At 39.9% G+C, this 27,902-nt stretch overlaps 1 protein-coding gene across 1 annotated transcript; it reads right to left on the minus strand.

Annotated features, from left to right (window-relative positions):
* Nucleotides 1-513: 513 nt before the first annotated feature.
* Nucleotides 514-27,490, minus strand: wif1 (WNT inhibitory factor 1). Its single transcript, XM_033038232.1, has 10 exons — nt 27,158-27,490; nt 26,278-26,417; nt 18,916-19,024; nt 15,050-15,190; nt 13,404-13,499; nt 10,364-10,459; nt 7,403-7,498; nt 4,015-4,110; nt 2,285-2,380; nt 514-1,598 (listed from the first exon to the last, which is right to left on the minus strand). Exons 1-10 carry the CDS (start codon nt 27,294-27,296, stop codon nt 1,477-1,479), a joined length of 1,131 nt encoding a protein of 376 aa, XP_032894123.1. The 5' UTR covers nt 27,297-27,490; the 3' UTR covers nt 514-1,476.
* Nucleotides 27,491-27,902: the final 412 nt, after the last annotated feature.

Genomic DNA, 27,902 nt, shown 5'->3' on the forward strand with positions numbered 1-27,902 from the left:
CTTTTATAAGTTGGGAGACATAATTTCCTGTCTTCCTCCTTGTTTTCCTCAATGCCTTCTGTGCATTTCCTAAATAACTAGGCATTTTAAAAATAAGACTCCAAAGCAAGATAATCCGCACCAAAATGCACAAAAACAGAATGCAGCTAACAATGGCCTGATTCCTTTATCATCATCACTTTTTTGCATATCTTTCATTCAATGTTCTTTATCTCTCTGTATCATCGTCTATATCTCTCGTTTCCCATATCCCTAACGTTTGGGTCGAGATCCTGTATCAGAACTCTGCTTACAACTTCAGTGCCAAGTGGGGGAATTTAAGAACCTTTGATTGCAACATAGGAATGGAGATTAAGTGACTGAAGTATACGTGAGTTCAGCTCACTGTCACGGATATATGATTGCAGCTGAACAGTCTTGCAAGTTGCAAACAAGGACATTTATGAAAAAGATCACATTGCATCATGTTATTTAATACTTTTGCTGAATCCGCATTTTAAAAACACAATTCCATGAATTACAAAGCCTTTATTTTTATGCAGTTGTATATAGCATTCTTAAAAATTGCCATGAAAATTAAACTTCTAGCATTTGCAAATGAAAAACATTAAGCATATAATAAAATTTAAAGAATTTGTTTTAAGATGGACTGTTAATAACGATACTCAGGAAAAAATGCACTAATGCCAATGCATACACTCCATCAATAGAATTATTTTGGGGCTGTTTTTCTATAACTATTCAGACAAAAATATGTGTTATATTTTCATGTGATGGCTTTAAACTAAGAGATTTCAGTACACATATCAGTCTATTATTATTTCAAACAAATTGCAAAATTATTTGCAGGAATTATATCAGAAAGTGAACAGCATAGACATGGGATTTCATTTGTTTGCATTGAACCCTGCATAACTGGTCATTTTATTGGAAGATTTACAGCAAAGAAGCAACTAACACTGCCCCACAATAACCTGCAATTTAATCTGCAGCTGAGGGTTCAATGCTGATGTAAATCTAGGAATTTCTGTCTACAGTATTTAAATCATTCAATATGTATTTTGCTTTCATGTGTATATACATATTTAAATATAATAAACTGACTTCCCTCGTTGGCTGGTATGCCGTTCCTCCAACAAGTACTAGATGCTGTGTATAAATAATTCTTCTTTGATATTTACTGTTGCATGAAATATAACTATTGTGTAAAAAAGGTTTATTAATTTAAATTCATGATGCATACATATTAAAATAACTGGGCTAAAATTACTTAATAACTCTGCTATAATGCAAAAGATAAAAAGGATATTCTCAAGTAGTTAGAGGGTTACTCCAACACTATAGTTGTTCCCAAGATAACATGGCAAAGCAGACAAGTGGTTTTTCCATTACAGACTTTGTTTTTGAACTTGGTACACAGCTGGGTTAGTGGAGTTGTAAACTGTATATACAGTAAAAGGTTTCAGATGTTACCCTTTACCAAATGTAATTAGAGTCGGGTGGTATGTGACTCTCAACATTCTCCTTGGGTAAAATCGGATGCTGTCTGTGCTTGAAGCCCGCTGACCTCAGGGTCTTCATTAGACTGGCTCCATATCCTTTAAAAAAAAAACAAGAAATATTGCAAACAACTGATTGATACATCTCCAGCATCTGATTTTGGAATAGTTGCAAGGCAGAGCTGGTGAAAGAATTCTCTTACAGTAAACAGCAGGAATATGTCAACAATCTATGCTAAACTGTCAGATGTGTTCAAAAGATGTGTTCTGCATTCAATTTACAGCAATTAGCCACACTCTGCATTTAATGATTAATTGATGTTCCGCTGAAATTAGGTTTGTAAGGGAAACCGAATACAGCATTAAAGCATGAACTTCATTCGGCTGGTGACTGGATACATCTCTGTTAAATACAGACAAAGAACTACAGTAGGACTTCAGAGAAACGTCTCAGGGGACTCTCCACCTCAGAGGCTTGTGGATGCTCCCGCATCAAGTATATTTGACAGATTGATATGTTTTATGATACTTGGGAGATATGGGAATAGGGTGGAAAATAAACAAGGAGCAAGATTGGCCTTGATTCTGTGGAATGGCAGAGCCAGCACAAAGGGCTCTATTGTCTACTCCAGTCTCCATTTCTTTTGTAATAATTAGTTAAAAGATATCAAATTGCCTTGGATTTAATACACTCTTAAGATCAAATACATTGCCTGGATTATTTGGCCAAAAATAAGGCTGTGAAAAAGATCAGAACTGCTGCATACCCTGCTGTTCCCACTTACTCTTATTACAATGTCGTCCGTGCCAGCCTTCCCTACATTCACATTTGTTGGGCTCAATGCAGGATCCATGTGCTCCACAGTGAGGTTCACAAACAGCTGCAAAGTAGTAAAGCATGAAATTATAATTTTTCTCTTTTTCACAGGATTTAAAATACACTCAGTCTCTCCAAATATATTGAGCCTTTTAAAGTTGTGGATAATATGGTTATAAACCTTTGGTCTGGCAAATGCATACATTTTTTAAATTCTAAACAAAGAATCCACTCATCTTCACCTCTCTAATTAATACTGTTAGCTTTTTAGGCAGAAGTTAAGATACCAATATTTTACTTCGCTTATAACAGGCGAACTTTAAAAAAAAAGTAATCTGTGGCAAATTATAATTTGGACTTGAATGTTTAATATTTGCATTATTAATGCATCAATTAATACATCATTAATTCTTATTTAGATTAGAGCCATAGTTCCTGTTAACTTTGCCCTCTCTCCTTCTCCCTTCTTGAATGGTTTGGCTCCTTGCTCCTTTCAAAATTACTTCAGTAACACAGTTATGATGAGTGCATGAGATCACATGAGACTGGTTATTTACTCCATTAATTTATTTTGTTTTCTAAAAGATACTGATTTTTTGATGAAGTAATTCAGACAAAAGACAGTAGTTGCACCAGCACAATAGAGCAAAATTGCAATAAATTAATTCTCATCTTTCACAACACCAGTTCCAGGCCTGCTCTGCTGGCCCGGTGCGTTTACTCAGCACAGAAGACATTGGAAATTAAAAATAAAAACAGGAAATGCTGGAAACACTCAGCATGTCAGGCAGCATCTGCAATAAGAGAAGCAATCAACGTTTCATTTCATTAACTAAGGGCCTGCTGGGTGTTAACAGCATTTTCAATATTTATTGATCCACACAAGATATTGTTTCACAATGACAGCAAACCCTTCAGAATCTCTAATATCCTTCCTATCCATGTTATCCTGGCAATATTATTTGAATGGAATGATACTCTGGCTGGTTAGTAACAGAATGGGAAACTACTCGACCACCTTTCCTCCTAAGCAATAAATGTGACTATCTAAAAATATGGGACAAAGTAATTGTATCCAGCTAGCACCATTTAATTAATCACTTAATCAATATCAAAGTGGCCAAAGGGATTCTTCATCAGAAAAATGGAGTACATAATATTAAATGAGCAGACCCTTTTACACTGCAATTAGTTCTCTTTTCCACCGGCTTCAATTCGCTTATTAATCCCTCTGTTCCAAATTAGTTCAGAAACCCACCAAAGTATTTGTGTGAGTTTCAACAACGAGGCAGGTTATTTACACCATCACTTTAAATTCTCTTTTCTAAAGATACTGCATTTGTTGGAAGCCACAGAATGTGTTGTGAGTGCAACATATTTCACAATTCAGTGCTATGTGAAATCAATTCCAGGTTCACCTCTGATGTCAAGGAATTCTTAACCTTGATCTGTATGGCCACGATGCAAGTTTCAGATACCAATGTATTCCAAAAACAAATATGGTTTATTCATGCTGAAACAATTGGAGAATTAAAAACCAAAATGTTCAGAAAGTTAAATTTCACTTTGACTATAAAATTAGCTAAATACTGGGAAGGTCATAACCAAATATTTTATTTGCTTTTGAGAATTCTTTCAATAAAACCGAACACATGACAATCATGGCCCTCTACTTACATTTAGGAGGAAGATACTTACGCTTAGAACACAGGTCACCTTGGTAACCTTTAATGCATTTGCATTTGTTTCTCCCAGTGCATTTCCCTCCGTTTCTGCAGGGCTGTCGACATTTACCTAAACAGAAATTTCCACACATGAGTTCATATTCCTAACGAACCAACAGTCTTCAGCCACTCCACGAACAAACGTTACACCAAGGTATAACTAAACATAAATCAGTTTGAAAAATATTTTCAATACAGGATGCTATATTGAATGTTCCAGAATTTGAAATATATTTCACACAATAGCTCCAGGATGAAGCAACTAATAAGTATGAATGACTTAAGGACTTGCTCAAAAATCCATCAAACACTTTTTTGTTATTTTAACCCAGCATCAATCAGTGGATCTGTTCAGTGGACTTACTGTCTAGAGTAGTGGCAACTCTTTGAAAAATCAATCACAGAACAAGGCTAACACATTGGCAATGCTAATTTATTGCCCACTGCTGGCAAAGGACGGCAGATCTATTAATTTGAAGAACTTTAGTGAAACAAAGTGATATTCATGACTTCCCATGGTGACTGTCACAAATATAATTTTTGTCAATCCAGATCAATTTAATAGTTTAAATTCCCCAGCTGCCAACTTAGGCTTCTGGGTCAAAGTTATAAAGCACACCACCTTTAACACGGCAGAACAAGGTGCAAATTACTTCAACTAAAATAAAAGCAGGCAGTACATATTTCTGGCAATTTGAGCATTGGAAAGGTCAAAGTCATGGTTAAGGTACATTAAGACGGGGAAACTTTAGTCTCCAAGGTCATGAAGGGAACCGAGACAGTTGCCTGCTTTCAAAGGAGGTGACAATTAAGTGTTCAGTAGCTTATTAAGGGAGGGTATAGCAACAGCTTACTAGACATGTGTAAACAGGAGAGAATATTGAAACTGGTGCAATGGGGTTGGGTGCAAGACCGGGTGGTGTTGTGGGTTATTGGTTAATGTCATTGTGTTAATGGGAGAGCAGATCGATTATGTATGGGAAATGATGTGTAGCACGAGAAAAGGAGCGGCCTGCTTTATGAATTTCAGTGATGAAAACATCGATTGAATCCATGTCCATAATATTATTGTGGGAGGTTAGCGATTTCCACTGCCTTTTCTGTGAACTTCTTGCCTTCAGCTGGAAGCAGCTTAGTCTCGTCCTAGGCAAGAAGACAGGCGATCAGACAGCACTGCAATTGTTACATAATGAGAGCCAACCGGTGCAGAGAGCTAAACTGCATGCCCCTCATACACTGCGCATTCCATAAAGGCGCAGCATGTAAATGAGGAATAAGAGAGCGAGAGCGGGCTTACACAGGTGGAGGTTGAAAGAAATTGTAATCATCTATGGGTGGCCGAGGATTCCCAAGAGCAAAGGTTTATGGTGCAATGAATTGGCATGTAGCAAGACCTTAATTGTGAATCAGAGGATTAAATTGTTGAATTAGTGGTTGGAAAATGTCAGTGTACATGAACTTTTGTCAAACAAGAGTCGAAGCAAAAGATAGAAAGAAATAAGAAACTGCTGGCAGATTAGAAGGTAGGGAAAGGGGACATGGCTAGTGCTGTAGAGATGGAAGGGTGAAAGTTTGTGGGCTAACTTTACAATAGAGTTAGCATGCACAATTCTATTAGGAAATTGACTACAATGAACATGTACAGTGCATATGACAGATAATGAATTTTATCTTCTGATGCTGAACAAGCTGATGTATGAAGAGACCACATTATGGGACATGGAACGTAGAACCACTCTAATATGATGAATAGTCAGCAGATGATGCAAATGTCAATATCTAAAAGGAGGAACCAAGGTGGAGGCATGCCTAGGATAGTCATGGGTTCATTGAATATAAACCCATAGGTGGGAAATGGACATTGCAAACAAATTTGATGGAATGGAGGATCCCTAAAGCCCTGTCCCACGGTACGAGTTCATTCCAAGAGCTCTCCCAAGTTTAAAAAAAAATCAAACTCGTGGTAAGCACGGAGAATGAACGTAGCGGTTACGTTGGAGCTCGGGGACGTCTCTTCGCGCTAACGGCAGGTACTCGGGAAGACTTACTAACGGCAGGTAAGCACGGGAAGACTCGTGAAGATTTTTCAACATGTTGAAAAATGTCCACGAGAGCCCCGAGTACCGACGAGTGGCCATTACCGTAAATCTCCGAGTTCGAATCAGGGCAAACGCGGGAGAACTCTTGGAATGAACTCGTACCGTGGGACAGGGCTTTAAGGCTGGAGATGGGAAGGAATGAAAACTCCCAGTAGAAATTCAGGTGCAGGGAGACTCCAAAACAAATTAGCAGAGTAACAGCTACAAACCTGGAGAAAGCCTTGTAGGATTGTGCACTCTGCCTTGGAATGATTGGGCAATGTTAAAATTTTAAAAATCTGAACAAAAATGGGTGATGATTTTAAAAGGCTGTAAAGTCTTGATCTGGAGGCACAGTATACAAAGTAAATAAATGCTTGCTTAAACTTAAAAGTTGATTAATGAAACATTTTATCTTGGTAAATTCTACATAAAAAGCACAAGTCTCTTAAATTGTCTTGAACTTCAAGATATTGATCAATGAAACTTCAAGGTTTCAATCAAATGATCATGTTAATTACTGAAAGATGAAAAAAATTACAATATTGCTACGAAGTGATACCACATTTCTATACAATCTATTACTTTTTTTAAAGTATGTAGAGATGAAAGGGGGAGCAGAGAGTTGCAGAATTGAGAAGAGGGAGCAGGAAGTCTATGCAGAGATTTTTTTTAAACTAAGTATTTTTAAATTTAAGGCATTGATTTACTCAGGAGGCAGTGTAGGTTCTGCAGTAATGGAGAACAAATTTAATGGGACTTTGTGAGTTAGAAGCCAGTCAAAAGTGTTTTGGATAATATCAAGTTAAAAAGGGGCCTGTCGGAAATGTGTTGGAATAGCGATCTCTGGAGGTAATGAAGGGGCAGAATTAAGCAGAAAGCTGTTGTGCTAAACATAGCCTTGGTTAGACAGTTTTATAAAAAGGACAGAAAGCAATTAGAGAGGGTGAAAAAATTACAAGTATGGTACCAGAAATAGGCTCGGTTTTCCTTTGCGTGATGGGCAAAGCCAATGATGCATGCAGCGGAATGTTTTATGAAAGATTTGGGAAGAGTATAGATTATTTGTGCTTCAGATGAAGAGCTGAACTAGGGGCAGTCAGTATACAATCATTACCCAGAATTTGATTATGGAATTGAAAAGACATTTATCCATTGAAGGAGAACAATTTGGAACTCGCTACCATGCAAAGTGACTGACACACCTGGTGTGCATGCATTTAAACAGAGGATAAACAAGTACATGGGGGAGAAGGGAACTGAGGAATAAAGGTTGATACTAACTGTTTTCACACAGATCCCCTTCAAATCCTGGAGGGCAGATGCATTTGTTTGGATGGAAACAGGTTCCACCATTGTAACAGGTTGAGGTACAGTTTGCTGAAATAAAATTATATTAAGAGTAAGATGTATGATTTAATTCTTAAGGCAAAGTATTACAACCGAGAAAAAAATAAAATCAATTTTCAGAAGGCCGAACACCAAATTCAACCCCAACATGCTTTTAAGTTATGTACCGACTGAACCAGAGCCCTACATGTGCAGATGGGTGCTGTTGGGTTGGGTTGGACAGCTAGCTTCCAGATTGATGTCCAGAGGAAAGGTCTCAACTTGAAACATTGATTGTTAATTTCCCTCTACGATGTTGCTTGACCCACTGAGTTCCTCCTGCGCTGTTTTTTCTTCTTCTCTAGATTTCAGTGTCAGCAGTCTTTTGTGTCTCTTATTTAAGTATTTGTTTTATAAAGGTTCAGCTCTTCAATGCATGAAAATTATTCCCAATAGCTTTGATATAACTAATGGGCTATGGCAAGGAAAAGCAAAAGGCAAGTTCACCACTCCAAAACCTATTCCTCTCTGCCCAAGTATGTGCATGTTCTCAAATAACTCTTTTGGGCTGCCAATTGTAAAATGTATTGTTCACTTTCTTTTCGGCCTAAATTGGAGAACACTCTTTTACATTGACTGAAATTCCATTTTGCACAAATTTGCGCTCTTAATTGTTTACAATGCTACTTTAGATACTTGGTTTCAATCCCCTCTTTCTAGTGGAATGCCACTGGGCATATTTGCCAATTATTCCAACAGAAGATAGACACAAAAGCTCAGTCTGAAGAAGGGTCTCGACCCAAAACGTCACCCATTCCTTCTCTCCGAGTTACTCCAGCTTTTTTCGTTTATCTTCAGTTTAAACCAGCATCTGCAGTTCCTTCCTACACTATTGTTCCAACAGTCTGTCACCCGTTGCACGGTCAATGAACACCCTTTAATATCAAGAATTTCAAACTTAGCCTTTTGAAGGACTTCACCAAATACCTCCCGGAGATACATATAAATAATAACAATGAACATTGCTCTGTGCAGCACTTTAACAGTCCCTCAAATAATCGGGTTTGTGGGAATTACCTATTCTATTATCCATGTTGGCTCTCTTTGATCAACTGAAACAGTTCTGAGTATTTTGGTCACTATCCTTGATCAAAGGTGAGCAATCTCTGATGACAGATGCAGGTTTCTTTCCATGCTTTTTTTTTTACAGCTTTTGTTAAAGTGTTTGCAATTTTTGTAGTACTCTTCCCATATCAGGACCTCTAGTAGCATTTCTATCTATCTACGGTTTTTCTTTCGGTTTCTTCTTGTTCTCCAACTCTGTAAGGTTGCTTTTTAGCATCTGGAGATATTGCTGCTGGGAGTTATAAATTGGTGTTTATCATTGTAAATATCTAAAGACATGCACTGCAGAAATAATCTCCAAGAAGATTTGACCATTTGGCTCAGTCTTTGCATTGAAGTCGGCCTCATTCACATGGAGAATTCTTGCGGCCATGTTCCTCCTCTTTTGAACATTTCAATAAATTTGCTCACATTTTCACTGCTATTAGATTAACTTATGTACACGGCGAGTCCGCTAGCTAAATCTGCCTCATTGCTCAATTCCAAATTTTATGCACGTCCTACTTCCTCAGAAGTTCTAGGAAATATTGTTGCAGTAAACAGTACAGACACAATCCAAGAATGTGCTACTTTCCAGCCAACAACTGCTTCCCTTATCCCAGTCTATATGAAAGTTAATATTCCCATGTTAAAACTATTTTAATTTTACTACATGTTTGTCTACAAACTTAATAAAATGAGGAAATACGATAAGCAACACATTTTACTTTTAACAAACTCCAAAAAGCATAGAGTACCATCTTAATTGAAACTTGCTGGGCTTCTCCAGCACACAAGTTTTATGCCAAGTCCTCTTTCTGACTCTAATCTAGGCCGGCGCTACTGACTTTAAATCTCCGCTCCCTGCATCAGCTCTGTTGCAGCAGCTGCCAACTTTAAATTGGAAGTCACGACTGGAACTGGGAGCAGGAGGGAAGGTTGGTACTTAAGTGTCAGAGTGCTGGAAGAACTGAGTAACTATTGGAATGCAACGCCTTTTCAAATAGATTTAAGCGTCACTTTTCCTCCGGTGACTGTTCACCAGATTGTCTGTGCATGACATTAGTGTTAAAACTTGACCTGATGATGTTCACTGATTGCTTGACAGAAGTGTTCTGCTCTCCAGCAGAACAGCCCTAGTGGTGTAATGGATAAGGCACTGGTTTCCTAAGCCAGAGTTTGTGGGTTCAAGTCTCATCTGGGGTGATAAAGAACTTTCCTTCTGGATCATGTAGCGGATGCCAGAGTGAGAAGGAAGGTTGGGCAGTTGTCCTTCAACCAGCTGAATGTCTCCTTCTTTATCAGGTGGCATGGTGGCACAGTGGTAGAGTTGCTGCCTTTACAGTGACAGAGACTCAGGCTCGATTCTGACTACAGGTGCTTGTCTGTACGGAGTTTGTACGTTCTCCCCATGACCCTTGCGTGGGATTTTTCCAGGATCTCCAGTTTCATCCCACACTCCAAAGGTTAATTGGCTTGGCATAAATGTAACTTGGTCCTAGTGTGTGTAGGGTAGTGTTAATGTGCAGGGATCACTGGTCAGTGTGGCCTCGGTGGGCCGAAAGGCCTGTTTCCGCGCTGTATCTCTAAACTAAACTCAAAGCTAATTATGAGTATGCGTACACATAAATGTAACTTGGTCCTAGTGTGTGTAGGGTAGTGTTAATGTGCAGGGATCACTGGTCAGTGTGGCCTCGGTGGGCCGAAAGGCCTGTTTCCGCGCTGTATCTCTAAACTAAACTCAAAGCTAATTATGAGTATGCGTACACACAAAAAATAGCACCCAACTAAAGGTGGATGGTCATCTATTACCTTTATCACAATTAATACCAAAGTATCCAGGAGGACAGATGCACAATCCTGGACTGACACACAGTCCTCCATTCAGACATCTGGGGACGCACAGAGCTAACAGAATGAAGCAAATAGGAAGGTTAAATGTATTTATGCAAGTTGGAGACTAGCATGCGCTCAAGCCCTTTCATTACTTGATTATATGTTCTTGTCAAAAACTTTATTTTAAAGACATATACATCCCCCCACATCTTGTGCCCCCCAACATAATTCTGAAATCATTTAAGAGATGTTAAACCGCGGTCCCATCTGTTCTTTCAGCTGAGACACAAAGATTCCATGTCTCTATTTTCCAGGCCAGAGAGCTATCTCCAGTGTCCTGGACAATAGTTATCCTCGCCCAATCTTACTCAAACTGATTACAACACTGCTCGTCGTTGGAGTTTGATGTGTGAAAATTGGCTGCTCCATTCCTTCCATTGCAACAGTATTGACTTTTCACAAAAAAAAAACACTTAATTGATTATAAAGGTCCTTGGGTTATTCCAAATGATGAAAGCTTCTATACAAATACCAATTATTTTACTAACTGAGGCAGCAGGTAAGTTGTTCCCTGGATCTTGCCAACAATAAGTGGGCTTCAGAGCCAAAAGTGTCTTGAAAATGGACTCGATGTGATACCTTTCCAAAGAAAGAACCTGTGGCAGCCATAATATGCCTGACCTTTAGCTGTCTGCGCACATTCTTGCCAAGTGAGCGGCAGCCAACTCCACATGGAATTGTTCACATTACAGCAGGAAATTTGTCAATTGTGTTCACCTGAATCGTATTTGGTCTTCCCATGTTTATCTAGCTCAAAGCCAGACAAGTAGGACAGTTTATGTTAATCCTCTTACTTGATCCAACGCATACACATCAAGTTGAATCTCCATTTTATTTCTCATCCTTCCCCTCCCTGCCCAGCCCCTGCCAACCACCAACCACCACCCTTCGCCAGCAGAAGTTAAACGGCAGTGTTCCCGATTTATAATGTCCAGATCTAGGATCTGTAAAATTAAGCCCAGCCCGTTTTCAATCTGTACATCTAAAAGTAAAAATCGAAAGGATTGCTATTTCATATACTTGCACAATGTTCCCTGCTGCATAAGGCAGAAACCCAAGACAGAAAACAAAAGAAACAGGAAAGAGCATATTAGTTGTTAGTATTTGCTCCAGCATTCAGTGACATCGCGGCTGACGTTTTACACACTTAACCTGCACAAACACCCTGCGTTCCCTTAAAATCTACTGCTCTTTTTCCATGGGACTGTGAAACTTCCAGAGTCTTGCTGGGTTCTGAAGATTCACTGCTCTATGGGTGAAGACATTTCTTATCTGCTGTGACCCCCATCACTGAATGGCATTACAGATGGTATCAGATTTCACTGTTGTGCTTAAGAGATTTTTAGACAGACCTTAAACAGGCAAGACTTATAAGGAGTCTGAAGAAGGGTTTCGGCCCGAAACGTTGCCTATTTCCTTCGCTCCTTAGATGCTGCTGCACCCGCTGAGTTTCTCCAGCACTTTTGTCTACCTCCGATTTTCCAGCATCTGCAGTTCCTTCTTAAACACTTATGAGGAACTTGTTTGAATAGAGGCAAATGGGATTAGTCAACAAAAAGATTGACATTGACACGGTAGATCAAAGGGCTAATTTCTGTAGTATATGACTTTATATTTTGTGATTAGAACCCATGGTTCAAGATGCCAGTCAGGGAACTATCAATTCCACTTCTGAGCTATGTAGCAATCTTGACCTGTAAGCTGATCAGAGGTTTGAAAAGTCAGGTTCCTTAAAACTTGTGCAGGATTTGGTGGGGTTCTACCTGCGGCTCCAGAAGCACATGTTCGACATAGATGAGTTAGTGCTTCACCTTCCCATTTTACACTCCAATGTGCTTGTTAGCTGGATAGAGCAAACATGTCCAAAGAACGTGGATGGTCCTTCATATGCCACCCAGGCTTGAAAAGATCCCATGACTAGTCCTCCTTTTTCATCAGTTCAAGATGCTGCCAGGGGTTAGGTCGCTGGAAGGAGCTGAACATTTTACATATCTTATATCTAGACCAACACTTTCTATCGGGAGCACTGCCATCATAGTAAGGGTGGGGGAGAGGCGATGGGAGGCAAGCAAGGGAAGGGATATTCAATCTGAAATGTCCACATTATTACAAATGAGTAAATTAATGCAAAATATTCAATTATTGTGCTTTGTGCATTAATACCAAAAAAATTATAGAAAATATGATGATCAAAGTGAATATAATTGACAAAATAAATTCTATGCCAGTTCAAATGATCAGAATTTCAAAATTAAATTTGCACAACATTTAAACTTTGCAAATCTTAGAATTTTTCTTTGAGTGAATGTCTTTTTTTAAGGAATATGGATGAGAACAAAGCCTATCAAAGTAATCAATATTGTTTCCTTGAGGACAGCTGTATATATCTGTGAATTGTTCCAATCTGAAAGAACTGGTTAAGTGCCTAAAGCTACCAAGACAGTTATCCAGTTGCCCACTGTTCATTCAAAGTAGTAGGGCTGCTTATTTTTCCTTACAGGATATTGCTGGAACTGAAATATTTTCTTAACATAATATTACATTTTAATCCCCTCTTTTGGCTCACAAAATAGCTGAAATAGTTTCAGTTTAATTTGTTTATTTCTTTCCCCCAGTTTATTCTCCACCTCCTTTAATCTTCTCACTTCTAGAAGCATTCTACATCACATCCTTGCCAAGAGGCCAAACAATCCAGCTCTGTGACGGCTGCTAGAAAGTGTGCAAAAGCTGCCAGGTGATCTTGCTTGCCAACTTTGCCTGCCTTCCCTGGGTAGCTTGAAGCAACAACTCAAAGGGAAAAAAGCTCACTGTCTCAGTGAACAGAAAGCAGCGTATTAGCTACAGAACCGATCAATCTTTGACAGGTACAAAAAAAAATAATCTTTATTCATCTTTTTACAGAGTTTAAGAAAACAGTTCAATGACAGGCCGTTAGCTTGTTTTTTCTCAACGTTACCTTTTTCACAATGCGGTCCATAGAATCCATCAGGGCACTCACAAACCTGCCTCTCTGTGCAGTAGCCTCCATTGCGACATCCCCCTGGGCATTTGGCTTTGCACAAAATAAGGTTGCAAATATTAAATGCTTTAATATGATTTTTCGTATCATTTATATGTTATATTTATACAACATTTCGGAGCAATCATTCTATAATCTGTCTATACAGATTTAATTAAGCTGCATTTTCCCCAAAACTTACAGCCAGACAAGATAGCCCTCTGCGCTTAAAACACGGTTTCATTATTTGCAGTTCATTCTATTCCACCCTGTGTATTTGGGCTGCATTATCAGAGGTTTAATTTTTAATTTGTAGTACCAGCCTATTATTAACATATGCAGACAGTCTTTAACAATTCCCTGTTCAAAACATCCATAATTAACACAAATTCCAATTCAGTAAGAATGCCAACCATCCCATAACGGGGAAGCTTCACATTTCCGAGGGACATTCAGCGACAGAGTTGTGGGGAACGATACCAGGAAAAGCCAGATTCAATTTTATCCACTGTTATCCAATACTGTAAAGGTAAAGACACAGCACTTTGGATAAGCATATTTAAAGAGGGGCCTCACATTCTTCTTGCGGCAGTCCTACAAGCATGCTCAAAGAAGTGGGTTAAATCAGGAAATTGGGGAACTGCAATGGGGTCAGATGGGTGGAGTAAAACGTCCCATTTTAATTACTCACCTCATCTCCAACTATCTGCGTGGTGGAGTTTGGATTAGACCACAAGTTTCAGTGAGAATCCTCAATTTACAGTAAATATATACATTAAACCCATCATTCAAAACTACAAAGGTAGACAAAAATGCTGGAGAAACTCAGCTGGTGAGGCAGCATCTATGGAACGAAGGAATAGGTGACGTTTCGGAGCAAGACCCTTCTTCAGACATCAAAACTACAATGTTATCAAAATCAGGTCATTAATTGTTAAAACAGGTGCCAGTGTAATGATGCTCAAGTTAAGGGCCTGTCCCACTTGGGCATCATTTCCGTGTCACGCAGATGGCGCGCAAAGATTTTGTACATCCTAAAATCCTGGGGCGCCGCGCGCGACCGCACATTACTGCCTACCTCACCCGCATCATGCGCTCATAATGCGCATCATGCACGCGTAATGTGCACCATGCACGCATCACGTGTGCGTCACGACGCGTGCATCGTGCGTCGTGACTCGTAAATGATGTCGCTTAAATGACATGCAAATGACGCCCAAGTGGTACAGGCCCTTTACATTCCACTTTGAAGAACTTAGTGCCAATGATGAATGATTTTTTACAACTTTCATCAAGTGGAATATTTTTATGTAGACTAATTTCTAGCAAGTTTATTTTATCATTAATATAATTTTTAATTTTACACTAATCCATATTTGAAAAGTAGAAACAGGGAACTGCAGTTGCTGGTTTACATCTAAAAGGAGAAAAGTGCTAGAGTAACTCAGCGAGTCAGGCAGCATCTCTGGAGAAAACAGATAGGTGTTGTTTCAGATTGGGATCCTTCTTCAGACAGATTAAGATTTAAATCTACTTGTTTTGGTTTGTGAATGATATGGGCACAGGACAGGCAAAAACAGCATGATAGGAAAAGATCTGCTTACCTCTTTGGCAAGTTTTGAAGAATATTGCATTGTGAGGGGTTCGAAGTACAACATTTCCTTCAGCATCCATAATAACCACAGTGACTTCAAAAGCTGCTACCCCATCCTGGCCACCAAGACAAGGAAATCCAATCTGCACAACTAAATTATCACAACGGCAAAATAAGAAGAAATTACAAAACAATTCAGCATGTGAAAATCTTAACATTACTTGATATTCAAATATTTAGAATATGTAATAATATGAGGATGCAATGTGTAGGGAGGAACTGCAGATGCTGGTTTACACTGAAGATAGACACACAATGCTGGACGAACTCAGCGGGACAGGCAGCATCTCTGGAGGGAAGAAATCACCCATTCCTTCTCTCCAGAGATGCTGTCTGTCTTGCTGAGTTACTCCAGCATTTAACGAGGATACAAACTCATCAGTCCTCATACCTTTGTTAATACACTATACTCCCACACTACAATGGTTACATTCTTAGAAAAGTGTCCATATCACTATTTTCTGTAACAAAAGTTGACAACATTTGTTGCTTCTCTTACATTTGTGCTTATTTAGTTAATACTTCTCACATAGAATCTGCAAGAGCAGTTTTTAAATTCTGCAACACATTTTTTTGTTGGTGGGGCATTTAAGAATTCTGTAAGGGTGTATATCTATTACCCAAACTGTGGGAAGATGGGTGTACACTGTATGTACAAACAATTCACCTGAAACTATACTGGGTTTCAGACTTGTTCAAGGTCCACTCCTGATCCATGGGACTTTGGAGCTATATCTTGTCAAAGGTCAGTAAACACTGAGATGATCTTATAATCGATTTCCATCTCAACTACCATCACCCCATGAGAATAAACATTTTGGTTCTGGGATGTAGATTAGGGTAAAAAGACTGGTTGTCAGACAATGGTGGTGAGGGCTGGAGGAGGGTCCCTCCGCCACCTGGTTGACACAAGGTGCCTTCAAAAGAGTGAGAGAAACTGTTGCATTTTTAGTAAGTAACCATCCAGACCTCAGTAAAAATAAACCAAGCTGTTCCTCTGCAAAAACAAGCTGCTCCTCAAGAAAATAAAATATGCAGAATTGCCTTTCAATACACTTTAGATCTCCATTCATGAATTTCACAGTTATTTGCTTGCCCCGCTTAAGAAATCATGGCCAGAAAACTAGCAATGAATTCATTAAGGAAATGCAACATTCCTACCGACTCTTAGAAATTCCTTAACCACACAAAGTGGAGAAGGAGCATTTGGGATGGTTTTGAGATCCTTGATCTATGCATCAGGAGCATATCGAAGCCCTCCATAAGCAGCTGAAGGAGCCCACCAGCTTATAAACCGCCCACCCATTCTGTGGCAATGTCTGTGTTTAGCACTTTGACCTAGATCAGTTGCCTCAGAACCCATAAAATCACAATGGAAACAAGTTATCCTTGATCGCAGAGGGAGGACAGGCTATTCTACTGAAAAATAACCAGAATAGGGCGACACGGTGGTGCAGCGGCAGAGTTGCTGCCTCACAGCGCCAGAGACCCGGGTTCGATCCTGACTACGGGTGCTGTCTGTGCAGAGTTTATCCATTCTCCCCGTGACCGTGTGGGTTTTCTCTGAGATCTTTGGTTTCCTCCCACACTCCAACGACGTACAGGTTTGTAGGTTTAAGAAAGAACTGCAGATGCTGGAAAAATCAAAGGTAGACAAAAGTGCTGGAGATACTCAGCGGGTGAGGTAGCATCTATGGAGCGAAGGAATAGGTGAAGCTTCGGGTTGAGACCCTTCTTCAGCCTCACCCACTGAGTTTCTCCAGGTCTTTTGTCTGCCTTTGATTTTTCCAGCATCTGCAGTTCTTTCTTAAACCTACAACCCTGTACGTCTTTGGAGTGTGGGTTTGTAGTTTATTGGCTTGGTATAAGTGTAAATAAAATGATCCCTAACGTGTGTAGGATAGTGTTAGTGTGCGGGGATCAGTGGTCGGCGCGGACTCGGTAAGCATGCCCTCACAACAGAAGGGAAATCAGGCTGTTCTGTCCATGATCACACATTGCTTTGGCAGCTGATGTTAATTTGCATTATCACTTCAGCTACCTTGCTAAAGAGACTCCATGGCATTAGCAAAACAAAATTTGAAATGAATTCAGCCGATATACAGCATTCAGTCTTACAAAAGGTACAATATTTTAAACGTATAATATTCTTCTTGGATATTAATTCCTCTTAACAGCTATATCCACGGCAACTATTCAGAAGTAAGCCCGACTTTATTAGCAAACAATCCTGTAAAGCTAATATCTATTTCTGCATTGCATTATACCCAACCTGATTTGTGTTTAACTCTGGATATTATTTAACTACTCCTTGATATTTCAGAAATAAAAAATCAAATTGAAATTCAGTAGTCACATCATTTAAGAAAGAATGAGATGCTGTGCTTAGGACTGGATGAATCACGGAATATGGGGTGGAAACTGGAACATGGCACAACATTTGGATCACATTGAACTGTAGAGCAGGTCCAATTGGCGGACTGGCTTTCATTGTCTATCCTTGCATGCTTACCAGGAAACTGCACTGTTGAAGTATTGATATACAGTGGCACAAACCTACACAATTATACAAATACACGTCACGCCAGTAAACCAATCTTATTATACATGTGAGTTTACCAGTATAAAAATGAGGAAGTATCACTTCATTACTGGTTGCTTTGAACTCTATTTCAATTGCTCGGGGCTTAATTTCATAAGCATAGTAAATGCATTTGAATAAATTAATTTAGTACTACTAAATTTAAACAAATGTCATCTCATTGTAACACACATTTTTAAAACTGGAACTGAAACAAAATGCAGTAAACATTTAATAAAATGCCAAGATTTAATTGTTTTGTTTGTAGCAACAAACAAACTCAAAACTTCCCCCCCCCCCCCCATATCTTGCAATGCCAAATAACACATCCTGCAGGACTTTGCATGTCCACGTGTGTGAATCAGAGCCCAGGTTGGATTTGCAGTGGGATCGTTATATGGAATCCAGGGCTAGAAGCAATGGCGCATTTATACCCTCTCATCAGCTGGGGCCAAGATAGGTGCTCAGCTGCTAAGCAAATCAAATTCATTGCAAACTAGGGGATCAAGCAGTCAGTGTCTTTAACATCCTCCACTTAAACCTTTGCAAGAACAAGAATCTCATGGTATCTGATCTTTTAAATTTAGCAGGGAATGGTTACAGACCAAACCTGGATAATAAACATGTTACATGTTACTATTTTTACAGATGTTCAAGTCGATTTTGTCCATTTAGTCAGAAAGTTCACACACAAAAACACGATATGGCACCTTATCACAACAGTATTGAAATGAGTGGTATCAAAAGCCCAGAATACTAATAAGAAAGGACAATTACTAAAAGTGAAGAGAGGAAACTAGATCTACCAATCGTAGAAAGACAGAGTCATAGAGGCATAGTGATACGGTGTGGAAACAGGCCCTTTGGACAACTTGCCCACACCAGCTAACATGTCACAGCTACACTAGTCCCAACTGCCCGCGTTTGGTCCATATCCCTCCTAACCTGTCCGATCCATGTATGTACATCAGACTTTTCAATTTAATGCTATTATGAGAGTCTGTATACAAGAATATCTGTAAGAGAGGCATTTGTAACCCTGGCACGGTCTGCACTTGTTTCACTGTTAATTGTGTTCACAACTGATTACATTTGTACACCTAAAGCACAATAAGAGCTGCCTCCCACAAAGGTTCTTCATTGTGCAAGTGGGCAGGTGGCAGTTCAAAAGTTCAGACATTTAAAAGTAATCCATTCAACGTGGAAAGGAAGTGAGGGACACAAGGTTTACTGACCTGTGGCCTTGTGTGAGATGGTTGCCCGCATTGGAATGTTCACAGTTGGGTCTCCCATCACATCTTTATCCAGTGACCGAAGAGATTGAAATTCATAAAAATACACAGCCTGTAAGGGGCAGTTATAAAAATTGCATTAATCTTCCAACATTTAATTTTACTTAAACTTCCTCAAAATAATTTCTTCAAAACAATTTGCTGGAAAGTTTGCCTGCAATCTTCAAATCTGTAAAAGGATCAGAATTGAGTTTAAAATATGTAATGATACGTGTGAAATTTTAGGTTGCGAATGCCACCTATTTCTTCATCTAGTTTTGTGATAATATGTAAGTTTGGATCGCAGAGAACCAATCATGAGACTGTCGTGCTTGACAGCGTACTGGCTGAGCATGAAATACCAACCGGGGTGCCACCTATGTTTATCTCAGCATTATTAATATTACTGCTAAAAAACGAAAAATCAGTTGCGTCTCACCTCTGATTGCTATCGCGCAACTCTTGCCAGACTATTACGTGCATACGCTAAAACCATCATGTGTAGAAAGGAACAGCTGATGCTGGTTTACTCCAAAGTTAGGCACAACATGCTGGAGTAACTCGGCGGGACAGGCAGCATCTCTGGAGGAAATAAATAAGTGACGTTTCATCTGGAGAAAATTAGTAGGTGATGTCACTGGAGAAAAGGAGTAACAGCACCTCTTATTTTGCTTGGGCAGCTTACAAACCAGCACTACAGATACCGCTGGGTTGTAAGCTGCACAAACAAAACGCAAAATGCTGTTACTCCTTTTCTCCAGTAACGTCACTATCCATTTTCTCCAGAATGAAACATCACCCATTTCTTTTCTCCAGAGATGCTGCCTGACCCGCTGAGTTACTCCAGCATTTTGTGCCTTACTATAACCACAATTCACTGTCTATGTTCACATATAACTGTGGTATTTGGTACTGTATCTAAAGCAAGCACGTCAAAGCACTGGACAGGTACCATCAACACTGTCTCCACAGAACCCTTCAAATCCACCGATAGGATAAGTAGAACCCCAGCGTTCTCTTCAAGGCCAACCCAGGCGCTGGCCACACTCCCAAAACTTCGTTCGAAGTTCCATTATGGAACGAGATGACAAGTGGGTAACAAAAATACACCAGGGCTATTCTTCAAACCTCCTTGGAAAAGAATGCAACATACGCAGAGGCTCATGGACTTCCAAAACTAGGGCTGATCAGAATGATGGAACAACATCCAGGGAGACAATGAGAAGCTTGGTTCTTTGTTGGAAGCACACAGAGAGGCCCTGTAGAAATGGTGGAAGCAGCACATTGTCCATCCACCATCCCTCATACACCCATCTCCACCAGACGATATGTCTGCAGACCAAACTGCTTTAGGTTTGAGGATCATCCATCCCAAGACAATGAATTCTTAAATGTTTAACCAAAATAATAATACTCTGAAAAGAGTGAAAATAAATCTAATTAAAAGTTGGTTTATACAATATTATAAAATTAACTAGACGGTTTAATTTTAAACCGTTGACGAGAGTTATTGTTCACAGTTTATTACCTTCCACAATGTTTATATTAATGCTAATGCAACTTCGACAATTAATTGCAATATGCATTCTAAACTTATAAAACTAGATAGTCCTTTTTAAGGAAAGTAAAAAGATGTTACCAGATATCTGCCATCACCAGTTTTTTGAGGAACTTGATTTTCAATTAAAGTCTATTAATAGTAATTGTAGATCATATTTAAGGCAACAAAAAAAACACCCTGAATTGTTCTGTGCTGCCGCACACTGGCCATCTGAGAGAATGCACTTTAATTTGCATGGAAAAATCAAACAAGATTTGGACAAAGAGTTTAATCACCTTTCACTTCCCCAAAATGGGAATGTCTAATTCTGGGTGGACGCAGGTCTTGGAAGCGCTTCTTTCTTGAAAAACAACTCCATTCTTACCCTCAACTTTTCCACTGAGGGAAGGTAGTTTTAAGTCATGTGTGCAGTTTTGGTCTCCTAATTTGAGGAAGGCCATTGTTGCTATTGAGGGAGTGTAGCATAGGTTCACAAGGTTAATTCCCGGGGTGGCGGGACTGTCATATGATCAAAGAATGGAGCGACTGGGCTTGTATTCACTGGAATTTAGAAGGATGAGAGGATATCTTATAGAAACATAAAATTATTAAGGGATTGGACACGCTAGATGCAGGAAACATGTTCCTGATGTTGTGGGAGACCAGAACCAGGGGCCACAGTTTAAGAATGAGGGGTAGGCCATTTAGAACTGAGATGAGGAAAAACTTTTTCACACAGAGTTGTGAATTTGTGGCAGTGGAGGCCGATTCACTGGATGCATTCAAAAGAGAGTTAGACAGAACTCTTAGGACTAGCAGAATCAAGGGGTATGGGGAGAAGGCAGGAACGGGGTACGGATTGTGGATGATGATCATATTGAATGGCTATCCTGTCTTGAAGGGCCAAATGGCCTACCCCTACGCCTATTGTCTATGTATCTATTGATCAATGGAACTCCGGTATCTAGCTCCATCATTGCTGTATTACATCAGAAAATGATTCAACGCACAGAGAAAGCACCCAATGGATGTGGCGTCAGCAAAGCAAAGATAGACTCATTAAAATGAAGCAGACAGAATAGGTGAAGGAGCAAAGGAATATTGGAGAGGTTGTGGGAGCATGTGCAGAGAAACGATCCAAGGTTGATGATAGAAATGTCTCTAACACGATGACACAAAACATTTGTTTAATTTGTTGGGGATGGACACAAAACTGGACAGTCACCTACTGCCCTTTCCCTAAATCTACACTGGATTGCTGTCCGGCACTCCAGTGTCAGATTGAAGTCAAGTGTAGACTAAACATCTGTGAACCAACTGTGTTTTTCAGACAAACCAGCAGCCTCTGATGTTCATTTCCTCTGATCCCAGCCAACAAATTACTGGATCTATCAATTTCACAGTTTGGTGTGGTAGGATCTAAACTCAGGATCTTTGGGCGTTTAACAAACCAAGATGGTAATCCCAAGATCAGAATGGCAGGTCGAGAGACAGAGGGATGGATGGATAGGGTTATAGAGCGGTGTAGAGACAGATATTGTGGGTCAGAAGGAACAGAGAAAGAGATTGCAGTGAAAGACAGGCAAACTAACATAAAACAAATTAACATCACAACTTAAAAGGTTGAAGAAAAAATATAGATAAATAACCTACAATTTTAATGTATGAGGTTCTGAAGAAGGGTCTTGATCCGAAACGTCACCCATTCCTTCTCTCCAGATGCTGCCTGTCCTGCTGAGTTACTCCAGCTTTTTGTGTCTATCTAAGTGATTAGGAAAGCCAACTCTCCAGGAATTACATGAATTTAGATCAATCTCCCACACCGGGAAGACACATGACAACAGAATTAAAGAAAATGTGTGTGAGCTCCCGCTACTTCCCCCCCCCCCCCCCCCCCCCCCCCCCCCCCCCCCCCCCCCTCCTCCCTCCTCCCTCCCAATGCCACATACACCTGTTTGGATTAATCTCCATTAGTAATTATAAAAACATTAGAAATGGAGAAAAATGCACCTTTATTAAAGTGAGCAATCACAAATAAGAGACTGAAAATATAGTTGCTTCAGCAAGTGGTGTTAGAAGTTGAAGGGTGGCTGGACAATGTGGTCAAGTGATGTAATTGTCCAAAATAGATCCAGGATTGGAAACAATGACAAGGACCACAAAAAAGCCAATTCACACGACATGCTAAAATATTTGAAGAATCGGACCATCTTCAAAAACAGGGAAATGGGACAAATGGCTCAAAGCAAAGTTATAGTGGACTTGGGTGTGAAAACGTAACATAAAATTAATATTTATTGGATATCTTGCTGTGTTTTTCTTTTTAACAGTGTTGGTCGTTGATATCATAGCAAATATAGGTACATGTACAAGTAAGCCATGTGGCCCTTAGTCTCTGCTTCCCCAATCTAGACCATGGAAGATCCTGTTCCTCATCTACCTCAATGCCCAGTCCTTACTGTCCTTGATTCCCTTCTTCACTCTAAACATCTTTTGAACTCTTCATGATCTTCCATTTCCTCCCACACTCCAAAGACGTACAGATTTGTAGGTTAATTGGCTTGGTACAAATGCAATTTATCCCTAGTGCGTGTAGGATAGTGTTAATATGCGGGGATCGCTGGTCGGTGTGGACTCAGTGAGCTGAAGTGCCTGGCTCCGCGCAGTATCTCTAAACTAAACTAAGCCTCATGGACAAGAGGAGCAATGAATGATTAGTAGCAGCATCACTGCAGGATTTATCAAATTACAAATACCATTACTTTGTTCATAAGTAGATTTATACAATTATGCAGGTGAAATTATGAGATCTATGAAACGTATCAAACCTTCCACCCAAAAGTATGCTATCTGCTACTGCTTCACAGATCCAGCAACCCTAGTTCAACACAGACCTCCGATGCTTTCTGTGGAGTTAGCACGTTCTCTTTGCAAACCCCACCCTCCCACCCCTCCCTCCACAGAGATGTGCATGTTTGTAGAATAATTACAAATTGCAACTATCATTTGCTCCCAGCATAGGTGGGTGGTGGGAAAATCACGGGGAGTTGCGCCAGATGGAAGTATGAGATAGAGGTGTCAGGGAAATACATGAGAACATTGTATTGATGACCATTCTGAGAGCTGGCACTGACTCAATGGTTCAAATGAAAAGAAAAAGAACTATAATCTTCCCCATGTAGAAAACATCAAGGAATAATCGCCATGCATTAGTCATTTAGATCGCAAAGCAGACCATTTGAACCCTTATTAATGAGAATATCTTCTGGAAAATAACTTCATACACTTCTTTAAAAAATCATGCACTTTGTAAAGCTGAAATAGGCCATTTTTCATATCTGAAAGTCTCTGATCTTCTGCCCCAAAAGATAGCTTTGAAGTTCAGGATGAAATTCTGTTAATAAGCCAAGTAGCTTTTTTTTTCCCTCTCTGATTATAATCATATGGAACAATGATCCATCACTATATTTTTTGGCTGGAAGTGAAACGATACTTTCGGCACAAGTCTTCAGATATTTAAAGTTTACATTTGCAGCAGAATGTAACAGACATTACCTGCATTGTATTACAATAATAAAAGTCACCAATGTCAGTGTGTAACGTGGGAGTGGATGAATGCGATGTTCACAGATGACAATAACCCACCTCGAAACCAGGACCACCATCCTTCACTAATGTACTAACCTAATCAAAAAGGTGAAGGTTATAGGTTACTTCTTTTTGCTGTTGGAATTAATAACTGAATACTTGCACCATACACCATTTCTTGAACAAAGCCAAGAACTCTTAAAATCCAGGCAGAAACAGAAAAGTAGCCATTGGATGCAACTACTTAGGTTACGACACTGGACACCTGAAAGGAATGTGTGAAAGTTAAAGAAACAACATTTCTCTTGATAGGTGGTTTTTAGTTAAAAAAAAAAAATCTGAAAGCAGTACTTTCTGTAACTTCTGCTACAGTAGACATTATATGGAATACAGTAATTATTTCAAGACTGGCTGTTTAACGCTATTCATTTCACACCCAGTAGTTGCAAAATCAAACTTTAAAAAGTTCACCAATTATTGTCTGAATCAGAAGATGTTGAATGACTTCTTTAGTTTTGGGGGTCATTTGACTGTTTTGTTAATTTCCCGACCCATTTTCTTCATATTACAACTATGTTAATATTTTGCAAACATCCTTAATCCATTGGGAAAGCAGGTGGCAGACAAAACTATAGAGTTTTTAAAACAGATGGTAATGGATACTTGTGAGTAATGACAAAAAGCAACACCACCAAGGAATGTACGACCACATGAATCCTAAAAATACATGATGCCCTTTAAACATGCATATGGGTGTAAGTGCAGTGATCTGACTGTCGCCAATCCTCTTATTTCCAACAGGACTATTTTGACTAATGCCAAAGATCACCACTTTCCCTGTTTTTATGGCATGATGCTCTCTACACTGAAGAAATAATGATTTCTTTGCAATTACCGAGATTTTACCAAGTGTTAAGTAGGTGATAAGTAATTGTGTATTATTTTGAGTTCAATACTAAAACCCACAATGCCATTCTTTGATCACCCTTAAACTGAAGACAGTCATAAAGGCTTGACTGCCATATAAACAGTAGCATGCTTAATTGGAATTTTCATTCTTTGCTATTTTATTTTCCTTTTAGAGTGCTTGTTTTCCTGTTTTGATACCCTACAATGCAGCTACAATGTTTGACACATAAACACCAGGTTTGTGTTGGAATGATGTACAATCGCAGTTAAACCAGATGTAGACCACAAGATAACTATCAAACCTTCTTCTGTAGGCAATAAACTCAAGTTTGGCAGAAGTCTGAGAAGTTTATCACTTATTTTCTGTTAATAGATGGAACAGATGGTTGCCACGTGCATATTGTACAAAATAAAGTGGCATCTCCTGGTCCCAATGCTTTAATCTTGGTTGGCATGCACAACACTGGGATGCAAAATACCACATTGCAACATGATAAAAATATTAAGACTTCAAAGCAGCTCATTTTCAACAAGAGCCACTTTCTGCAAAACAAAGCTTACAAGCTACAGGCAAAATTCACATCCACCTTCAAGCTCCACTGGATGTATGCCACAAACAAGAGATTTCTTATGTATGTTGAAACCATAGCTGAAAGAGTCAAGTAGTATTGGGATGGGGAAGTGAAAATGATAAAGTTAAATGACAGGCTAAATTACCACCAAGTATAAAACACAAGGCAATATGAATACGTTTTTAAAAAATCATATACTGATTTATGTAAGTAACAACATTAAGCGATCTTGCCATTTTTCATTGCATGAAGATAAATCATTTCACAGGTGATGCTCATACTTTGAAATAAACTCTTTATTTGAAGCATCAAATTGTTAGGAATTTTATTTTTGAAGGATTGTAATTATCTATAACAATATGATGAAATCTGTAAATAACTGCACCACCAAAAATGCAAGAGAAAAATTAGAGTCAACACTGAGAATAAACCTCCCATAAAGGTCATGTAAAACAGAAGGGGAAACTTTACTGGGGTTTCAAGACTCTGTCGTTGTACAATTCAACATTAATTATGCATTCGGTCCATTTCAAAAAAAGAATGCTTTGACATTTGGTGCATAACAAAATCTAATTATTTTCACAGCAACTGACAGCTTAAATTAAAACATAAATTTCCTATCATTGAAAATGCAAAAGTTTGCAGGCAAAGCTTTCAGGCATAATGAAGCATTTAATTGAACATCTGTTATGAAATCACGTTGGCTCGGATCCTTACCTGTCCCGTAGCTTGCCAGGTGAAATTGATGGCCTGGATATTGACTGGAATAGCTGGCATTCTCTGCTGTGCTTTCCTGAAATCGTGAGTGAACGGAGCCATTTTACCGTCGGAGACGATAAGAATATCCTCTTCAAAACCTGTAAGGTGGTCAGTTCAAGATGATAAAGGCCCTGTGGCTTCAGTTTGAGGAGTTCTCCCCCCATCAAGTCATATGAAACACCAGATCGTGAAACGTACACGTCAGTTCAATATAGTCTCACAAATGTCAACGTGGTCGTTGTTTCGATAATTGAACAGCAAATTCTCGAATTCTTTACTGCCACAGAAAATGTGTTTGATCTGACGTTATTAGGCCATGACCCCCTTCACTTCTATTAAACAATCGGATGCATAAATCTCTCGCAGAACATTTCATCAAAGTTGCTTAGTCCCAGATGCCCCACATGCATTTATTTTAACCTTTAGTCTGTTGCTGTAATATTCAAATAATCTCAAGTGGGAGTCGGTGGATTTGATTAAGAAACGGGGATAGATGTTGCGAACAACGTGCTGCACACGAATAGTGGACGAGAAGATATTTACCAATAGTCAGTGGAAGATTGCGCTTGGATAAGCGCCGGAGAGGGTTTGACACGTGAACCACTATCCATTCATTTAGGATTTGTTCCCTGGGCATTTCAGTGGAGTTAAGTGGTTCCATTCTTAAACTCAGGCTAACCTGCTTCCCGGGACTGTCCTTGACGGAATGTATGATGAAAATGCTTCCAATATACATTCTTCTAATAACCTTAAAAACGCTGCCATGCCACTTCCACAGAGGGGTGGGGTGGGGAGGTGAGGGGGGGAGCCTGCACTGGTCAATGTGGTGCTCACTCACCTATGAGGACTCTGGCTTGTTGAGCATCTATCCACATGTTGAGGCTGCCTTCAGCAGGGCTCGCTTCGCTCAGCAAGATGAGAAGTTTCACCGAAAGGCACAGGTTCACCACCCGCGCCAGTGCCCGGGAGTGCCCCATTCTCACGCCTTCCCCCTTGCAACCCCCGCTTCTCCTTCCCTCTGCGGTGCGGAGCTGGCGATGTGATGAGATGAGATGAGATGAGGTGAGGTGCAATCCTTGTCCCGCTTGCCCCAGCTCTGTACTCCGCGGCCACCCGACTCAATGTGACTAAGCAAGGACGAGCGCCCAGCGCGCCCCCGCCTGGTGACCGCGGCAGCGCAGCAGCGGCAGCTCACGTCCCCGCCTGTCCCAGTCCCAAGTCCCGAAACCAACTGGTATCACAACTCGAGCTTCAAAGGGGAGAGGAGGGGGGTAGGCGTTGAATGTGAGTGTATCTGGTCAAAATCTCCTGCAACAAGCTGCCGTTTTTGTTTTAAAGTACATTTTCAATGCGGAAAAGCCACGACAAGGTTCAAAGCTGCTGGGAATACTCAGCGGGTTAGGCAGCATTCGTGGAGGGCGGAGCATGTTACATTCAGGTACCTCAGCAGCCTTCCAGGTGAAACGGGTTCATGTTGCACCTCTTCAAGCCTCGTCTATGCTCCGTATATGGCCTTTGCATCAGCAAGACTAAGCCATCATTTCGCTAAATACTGACACTCTGCAGATCTAGACCTGATGGAT

The sequence above is a fragment of the Amblyraja radiata genome, chromosome 19 (genome assembly GCF_010909765.2).
Source record: "Amblyraja radiata isolate CabotCenter1 chromosome 19, sAmbRad1.1.pri, whole genome shotgun sequence".
Lineage (NCBI taxonomy): Eukaryota > Metazoa > Chordata > Chondrichthyes > Rajiformes > Rajidae > Amblyraja > Amblyraja radiata.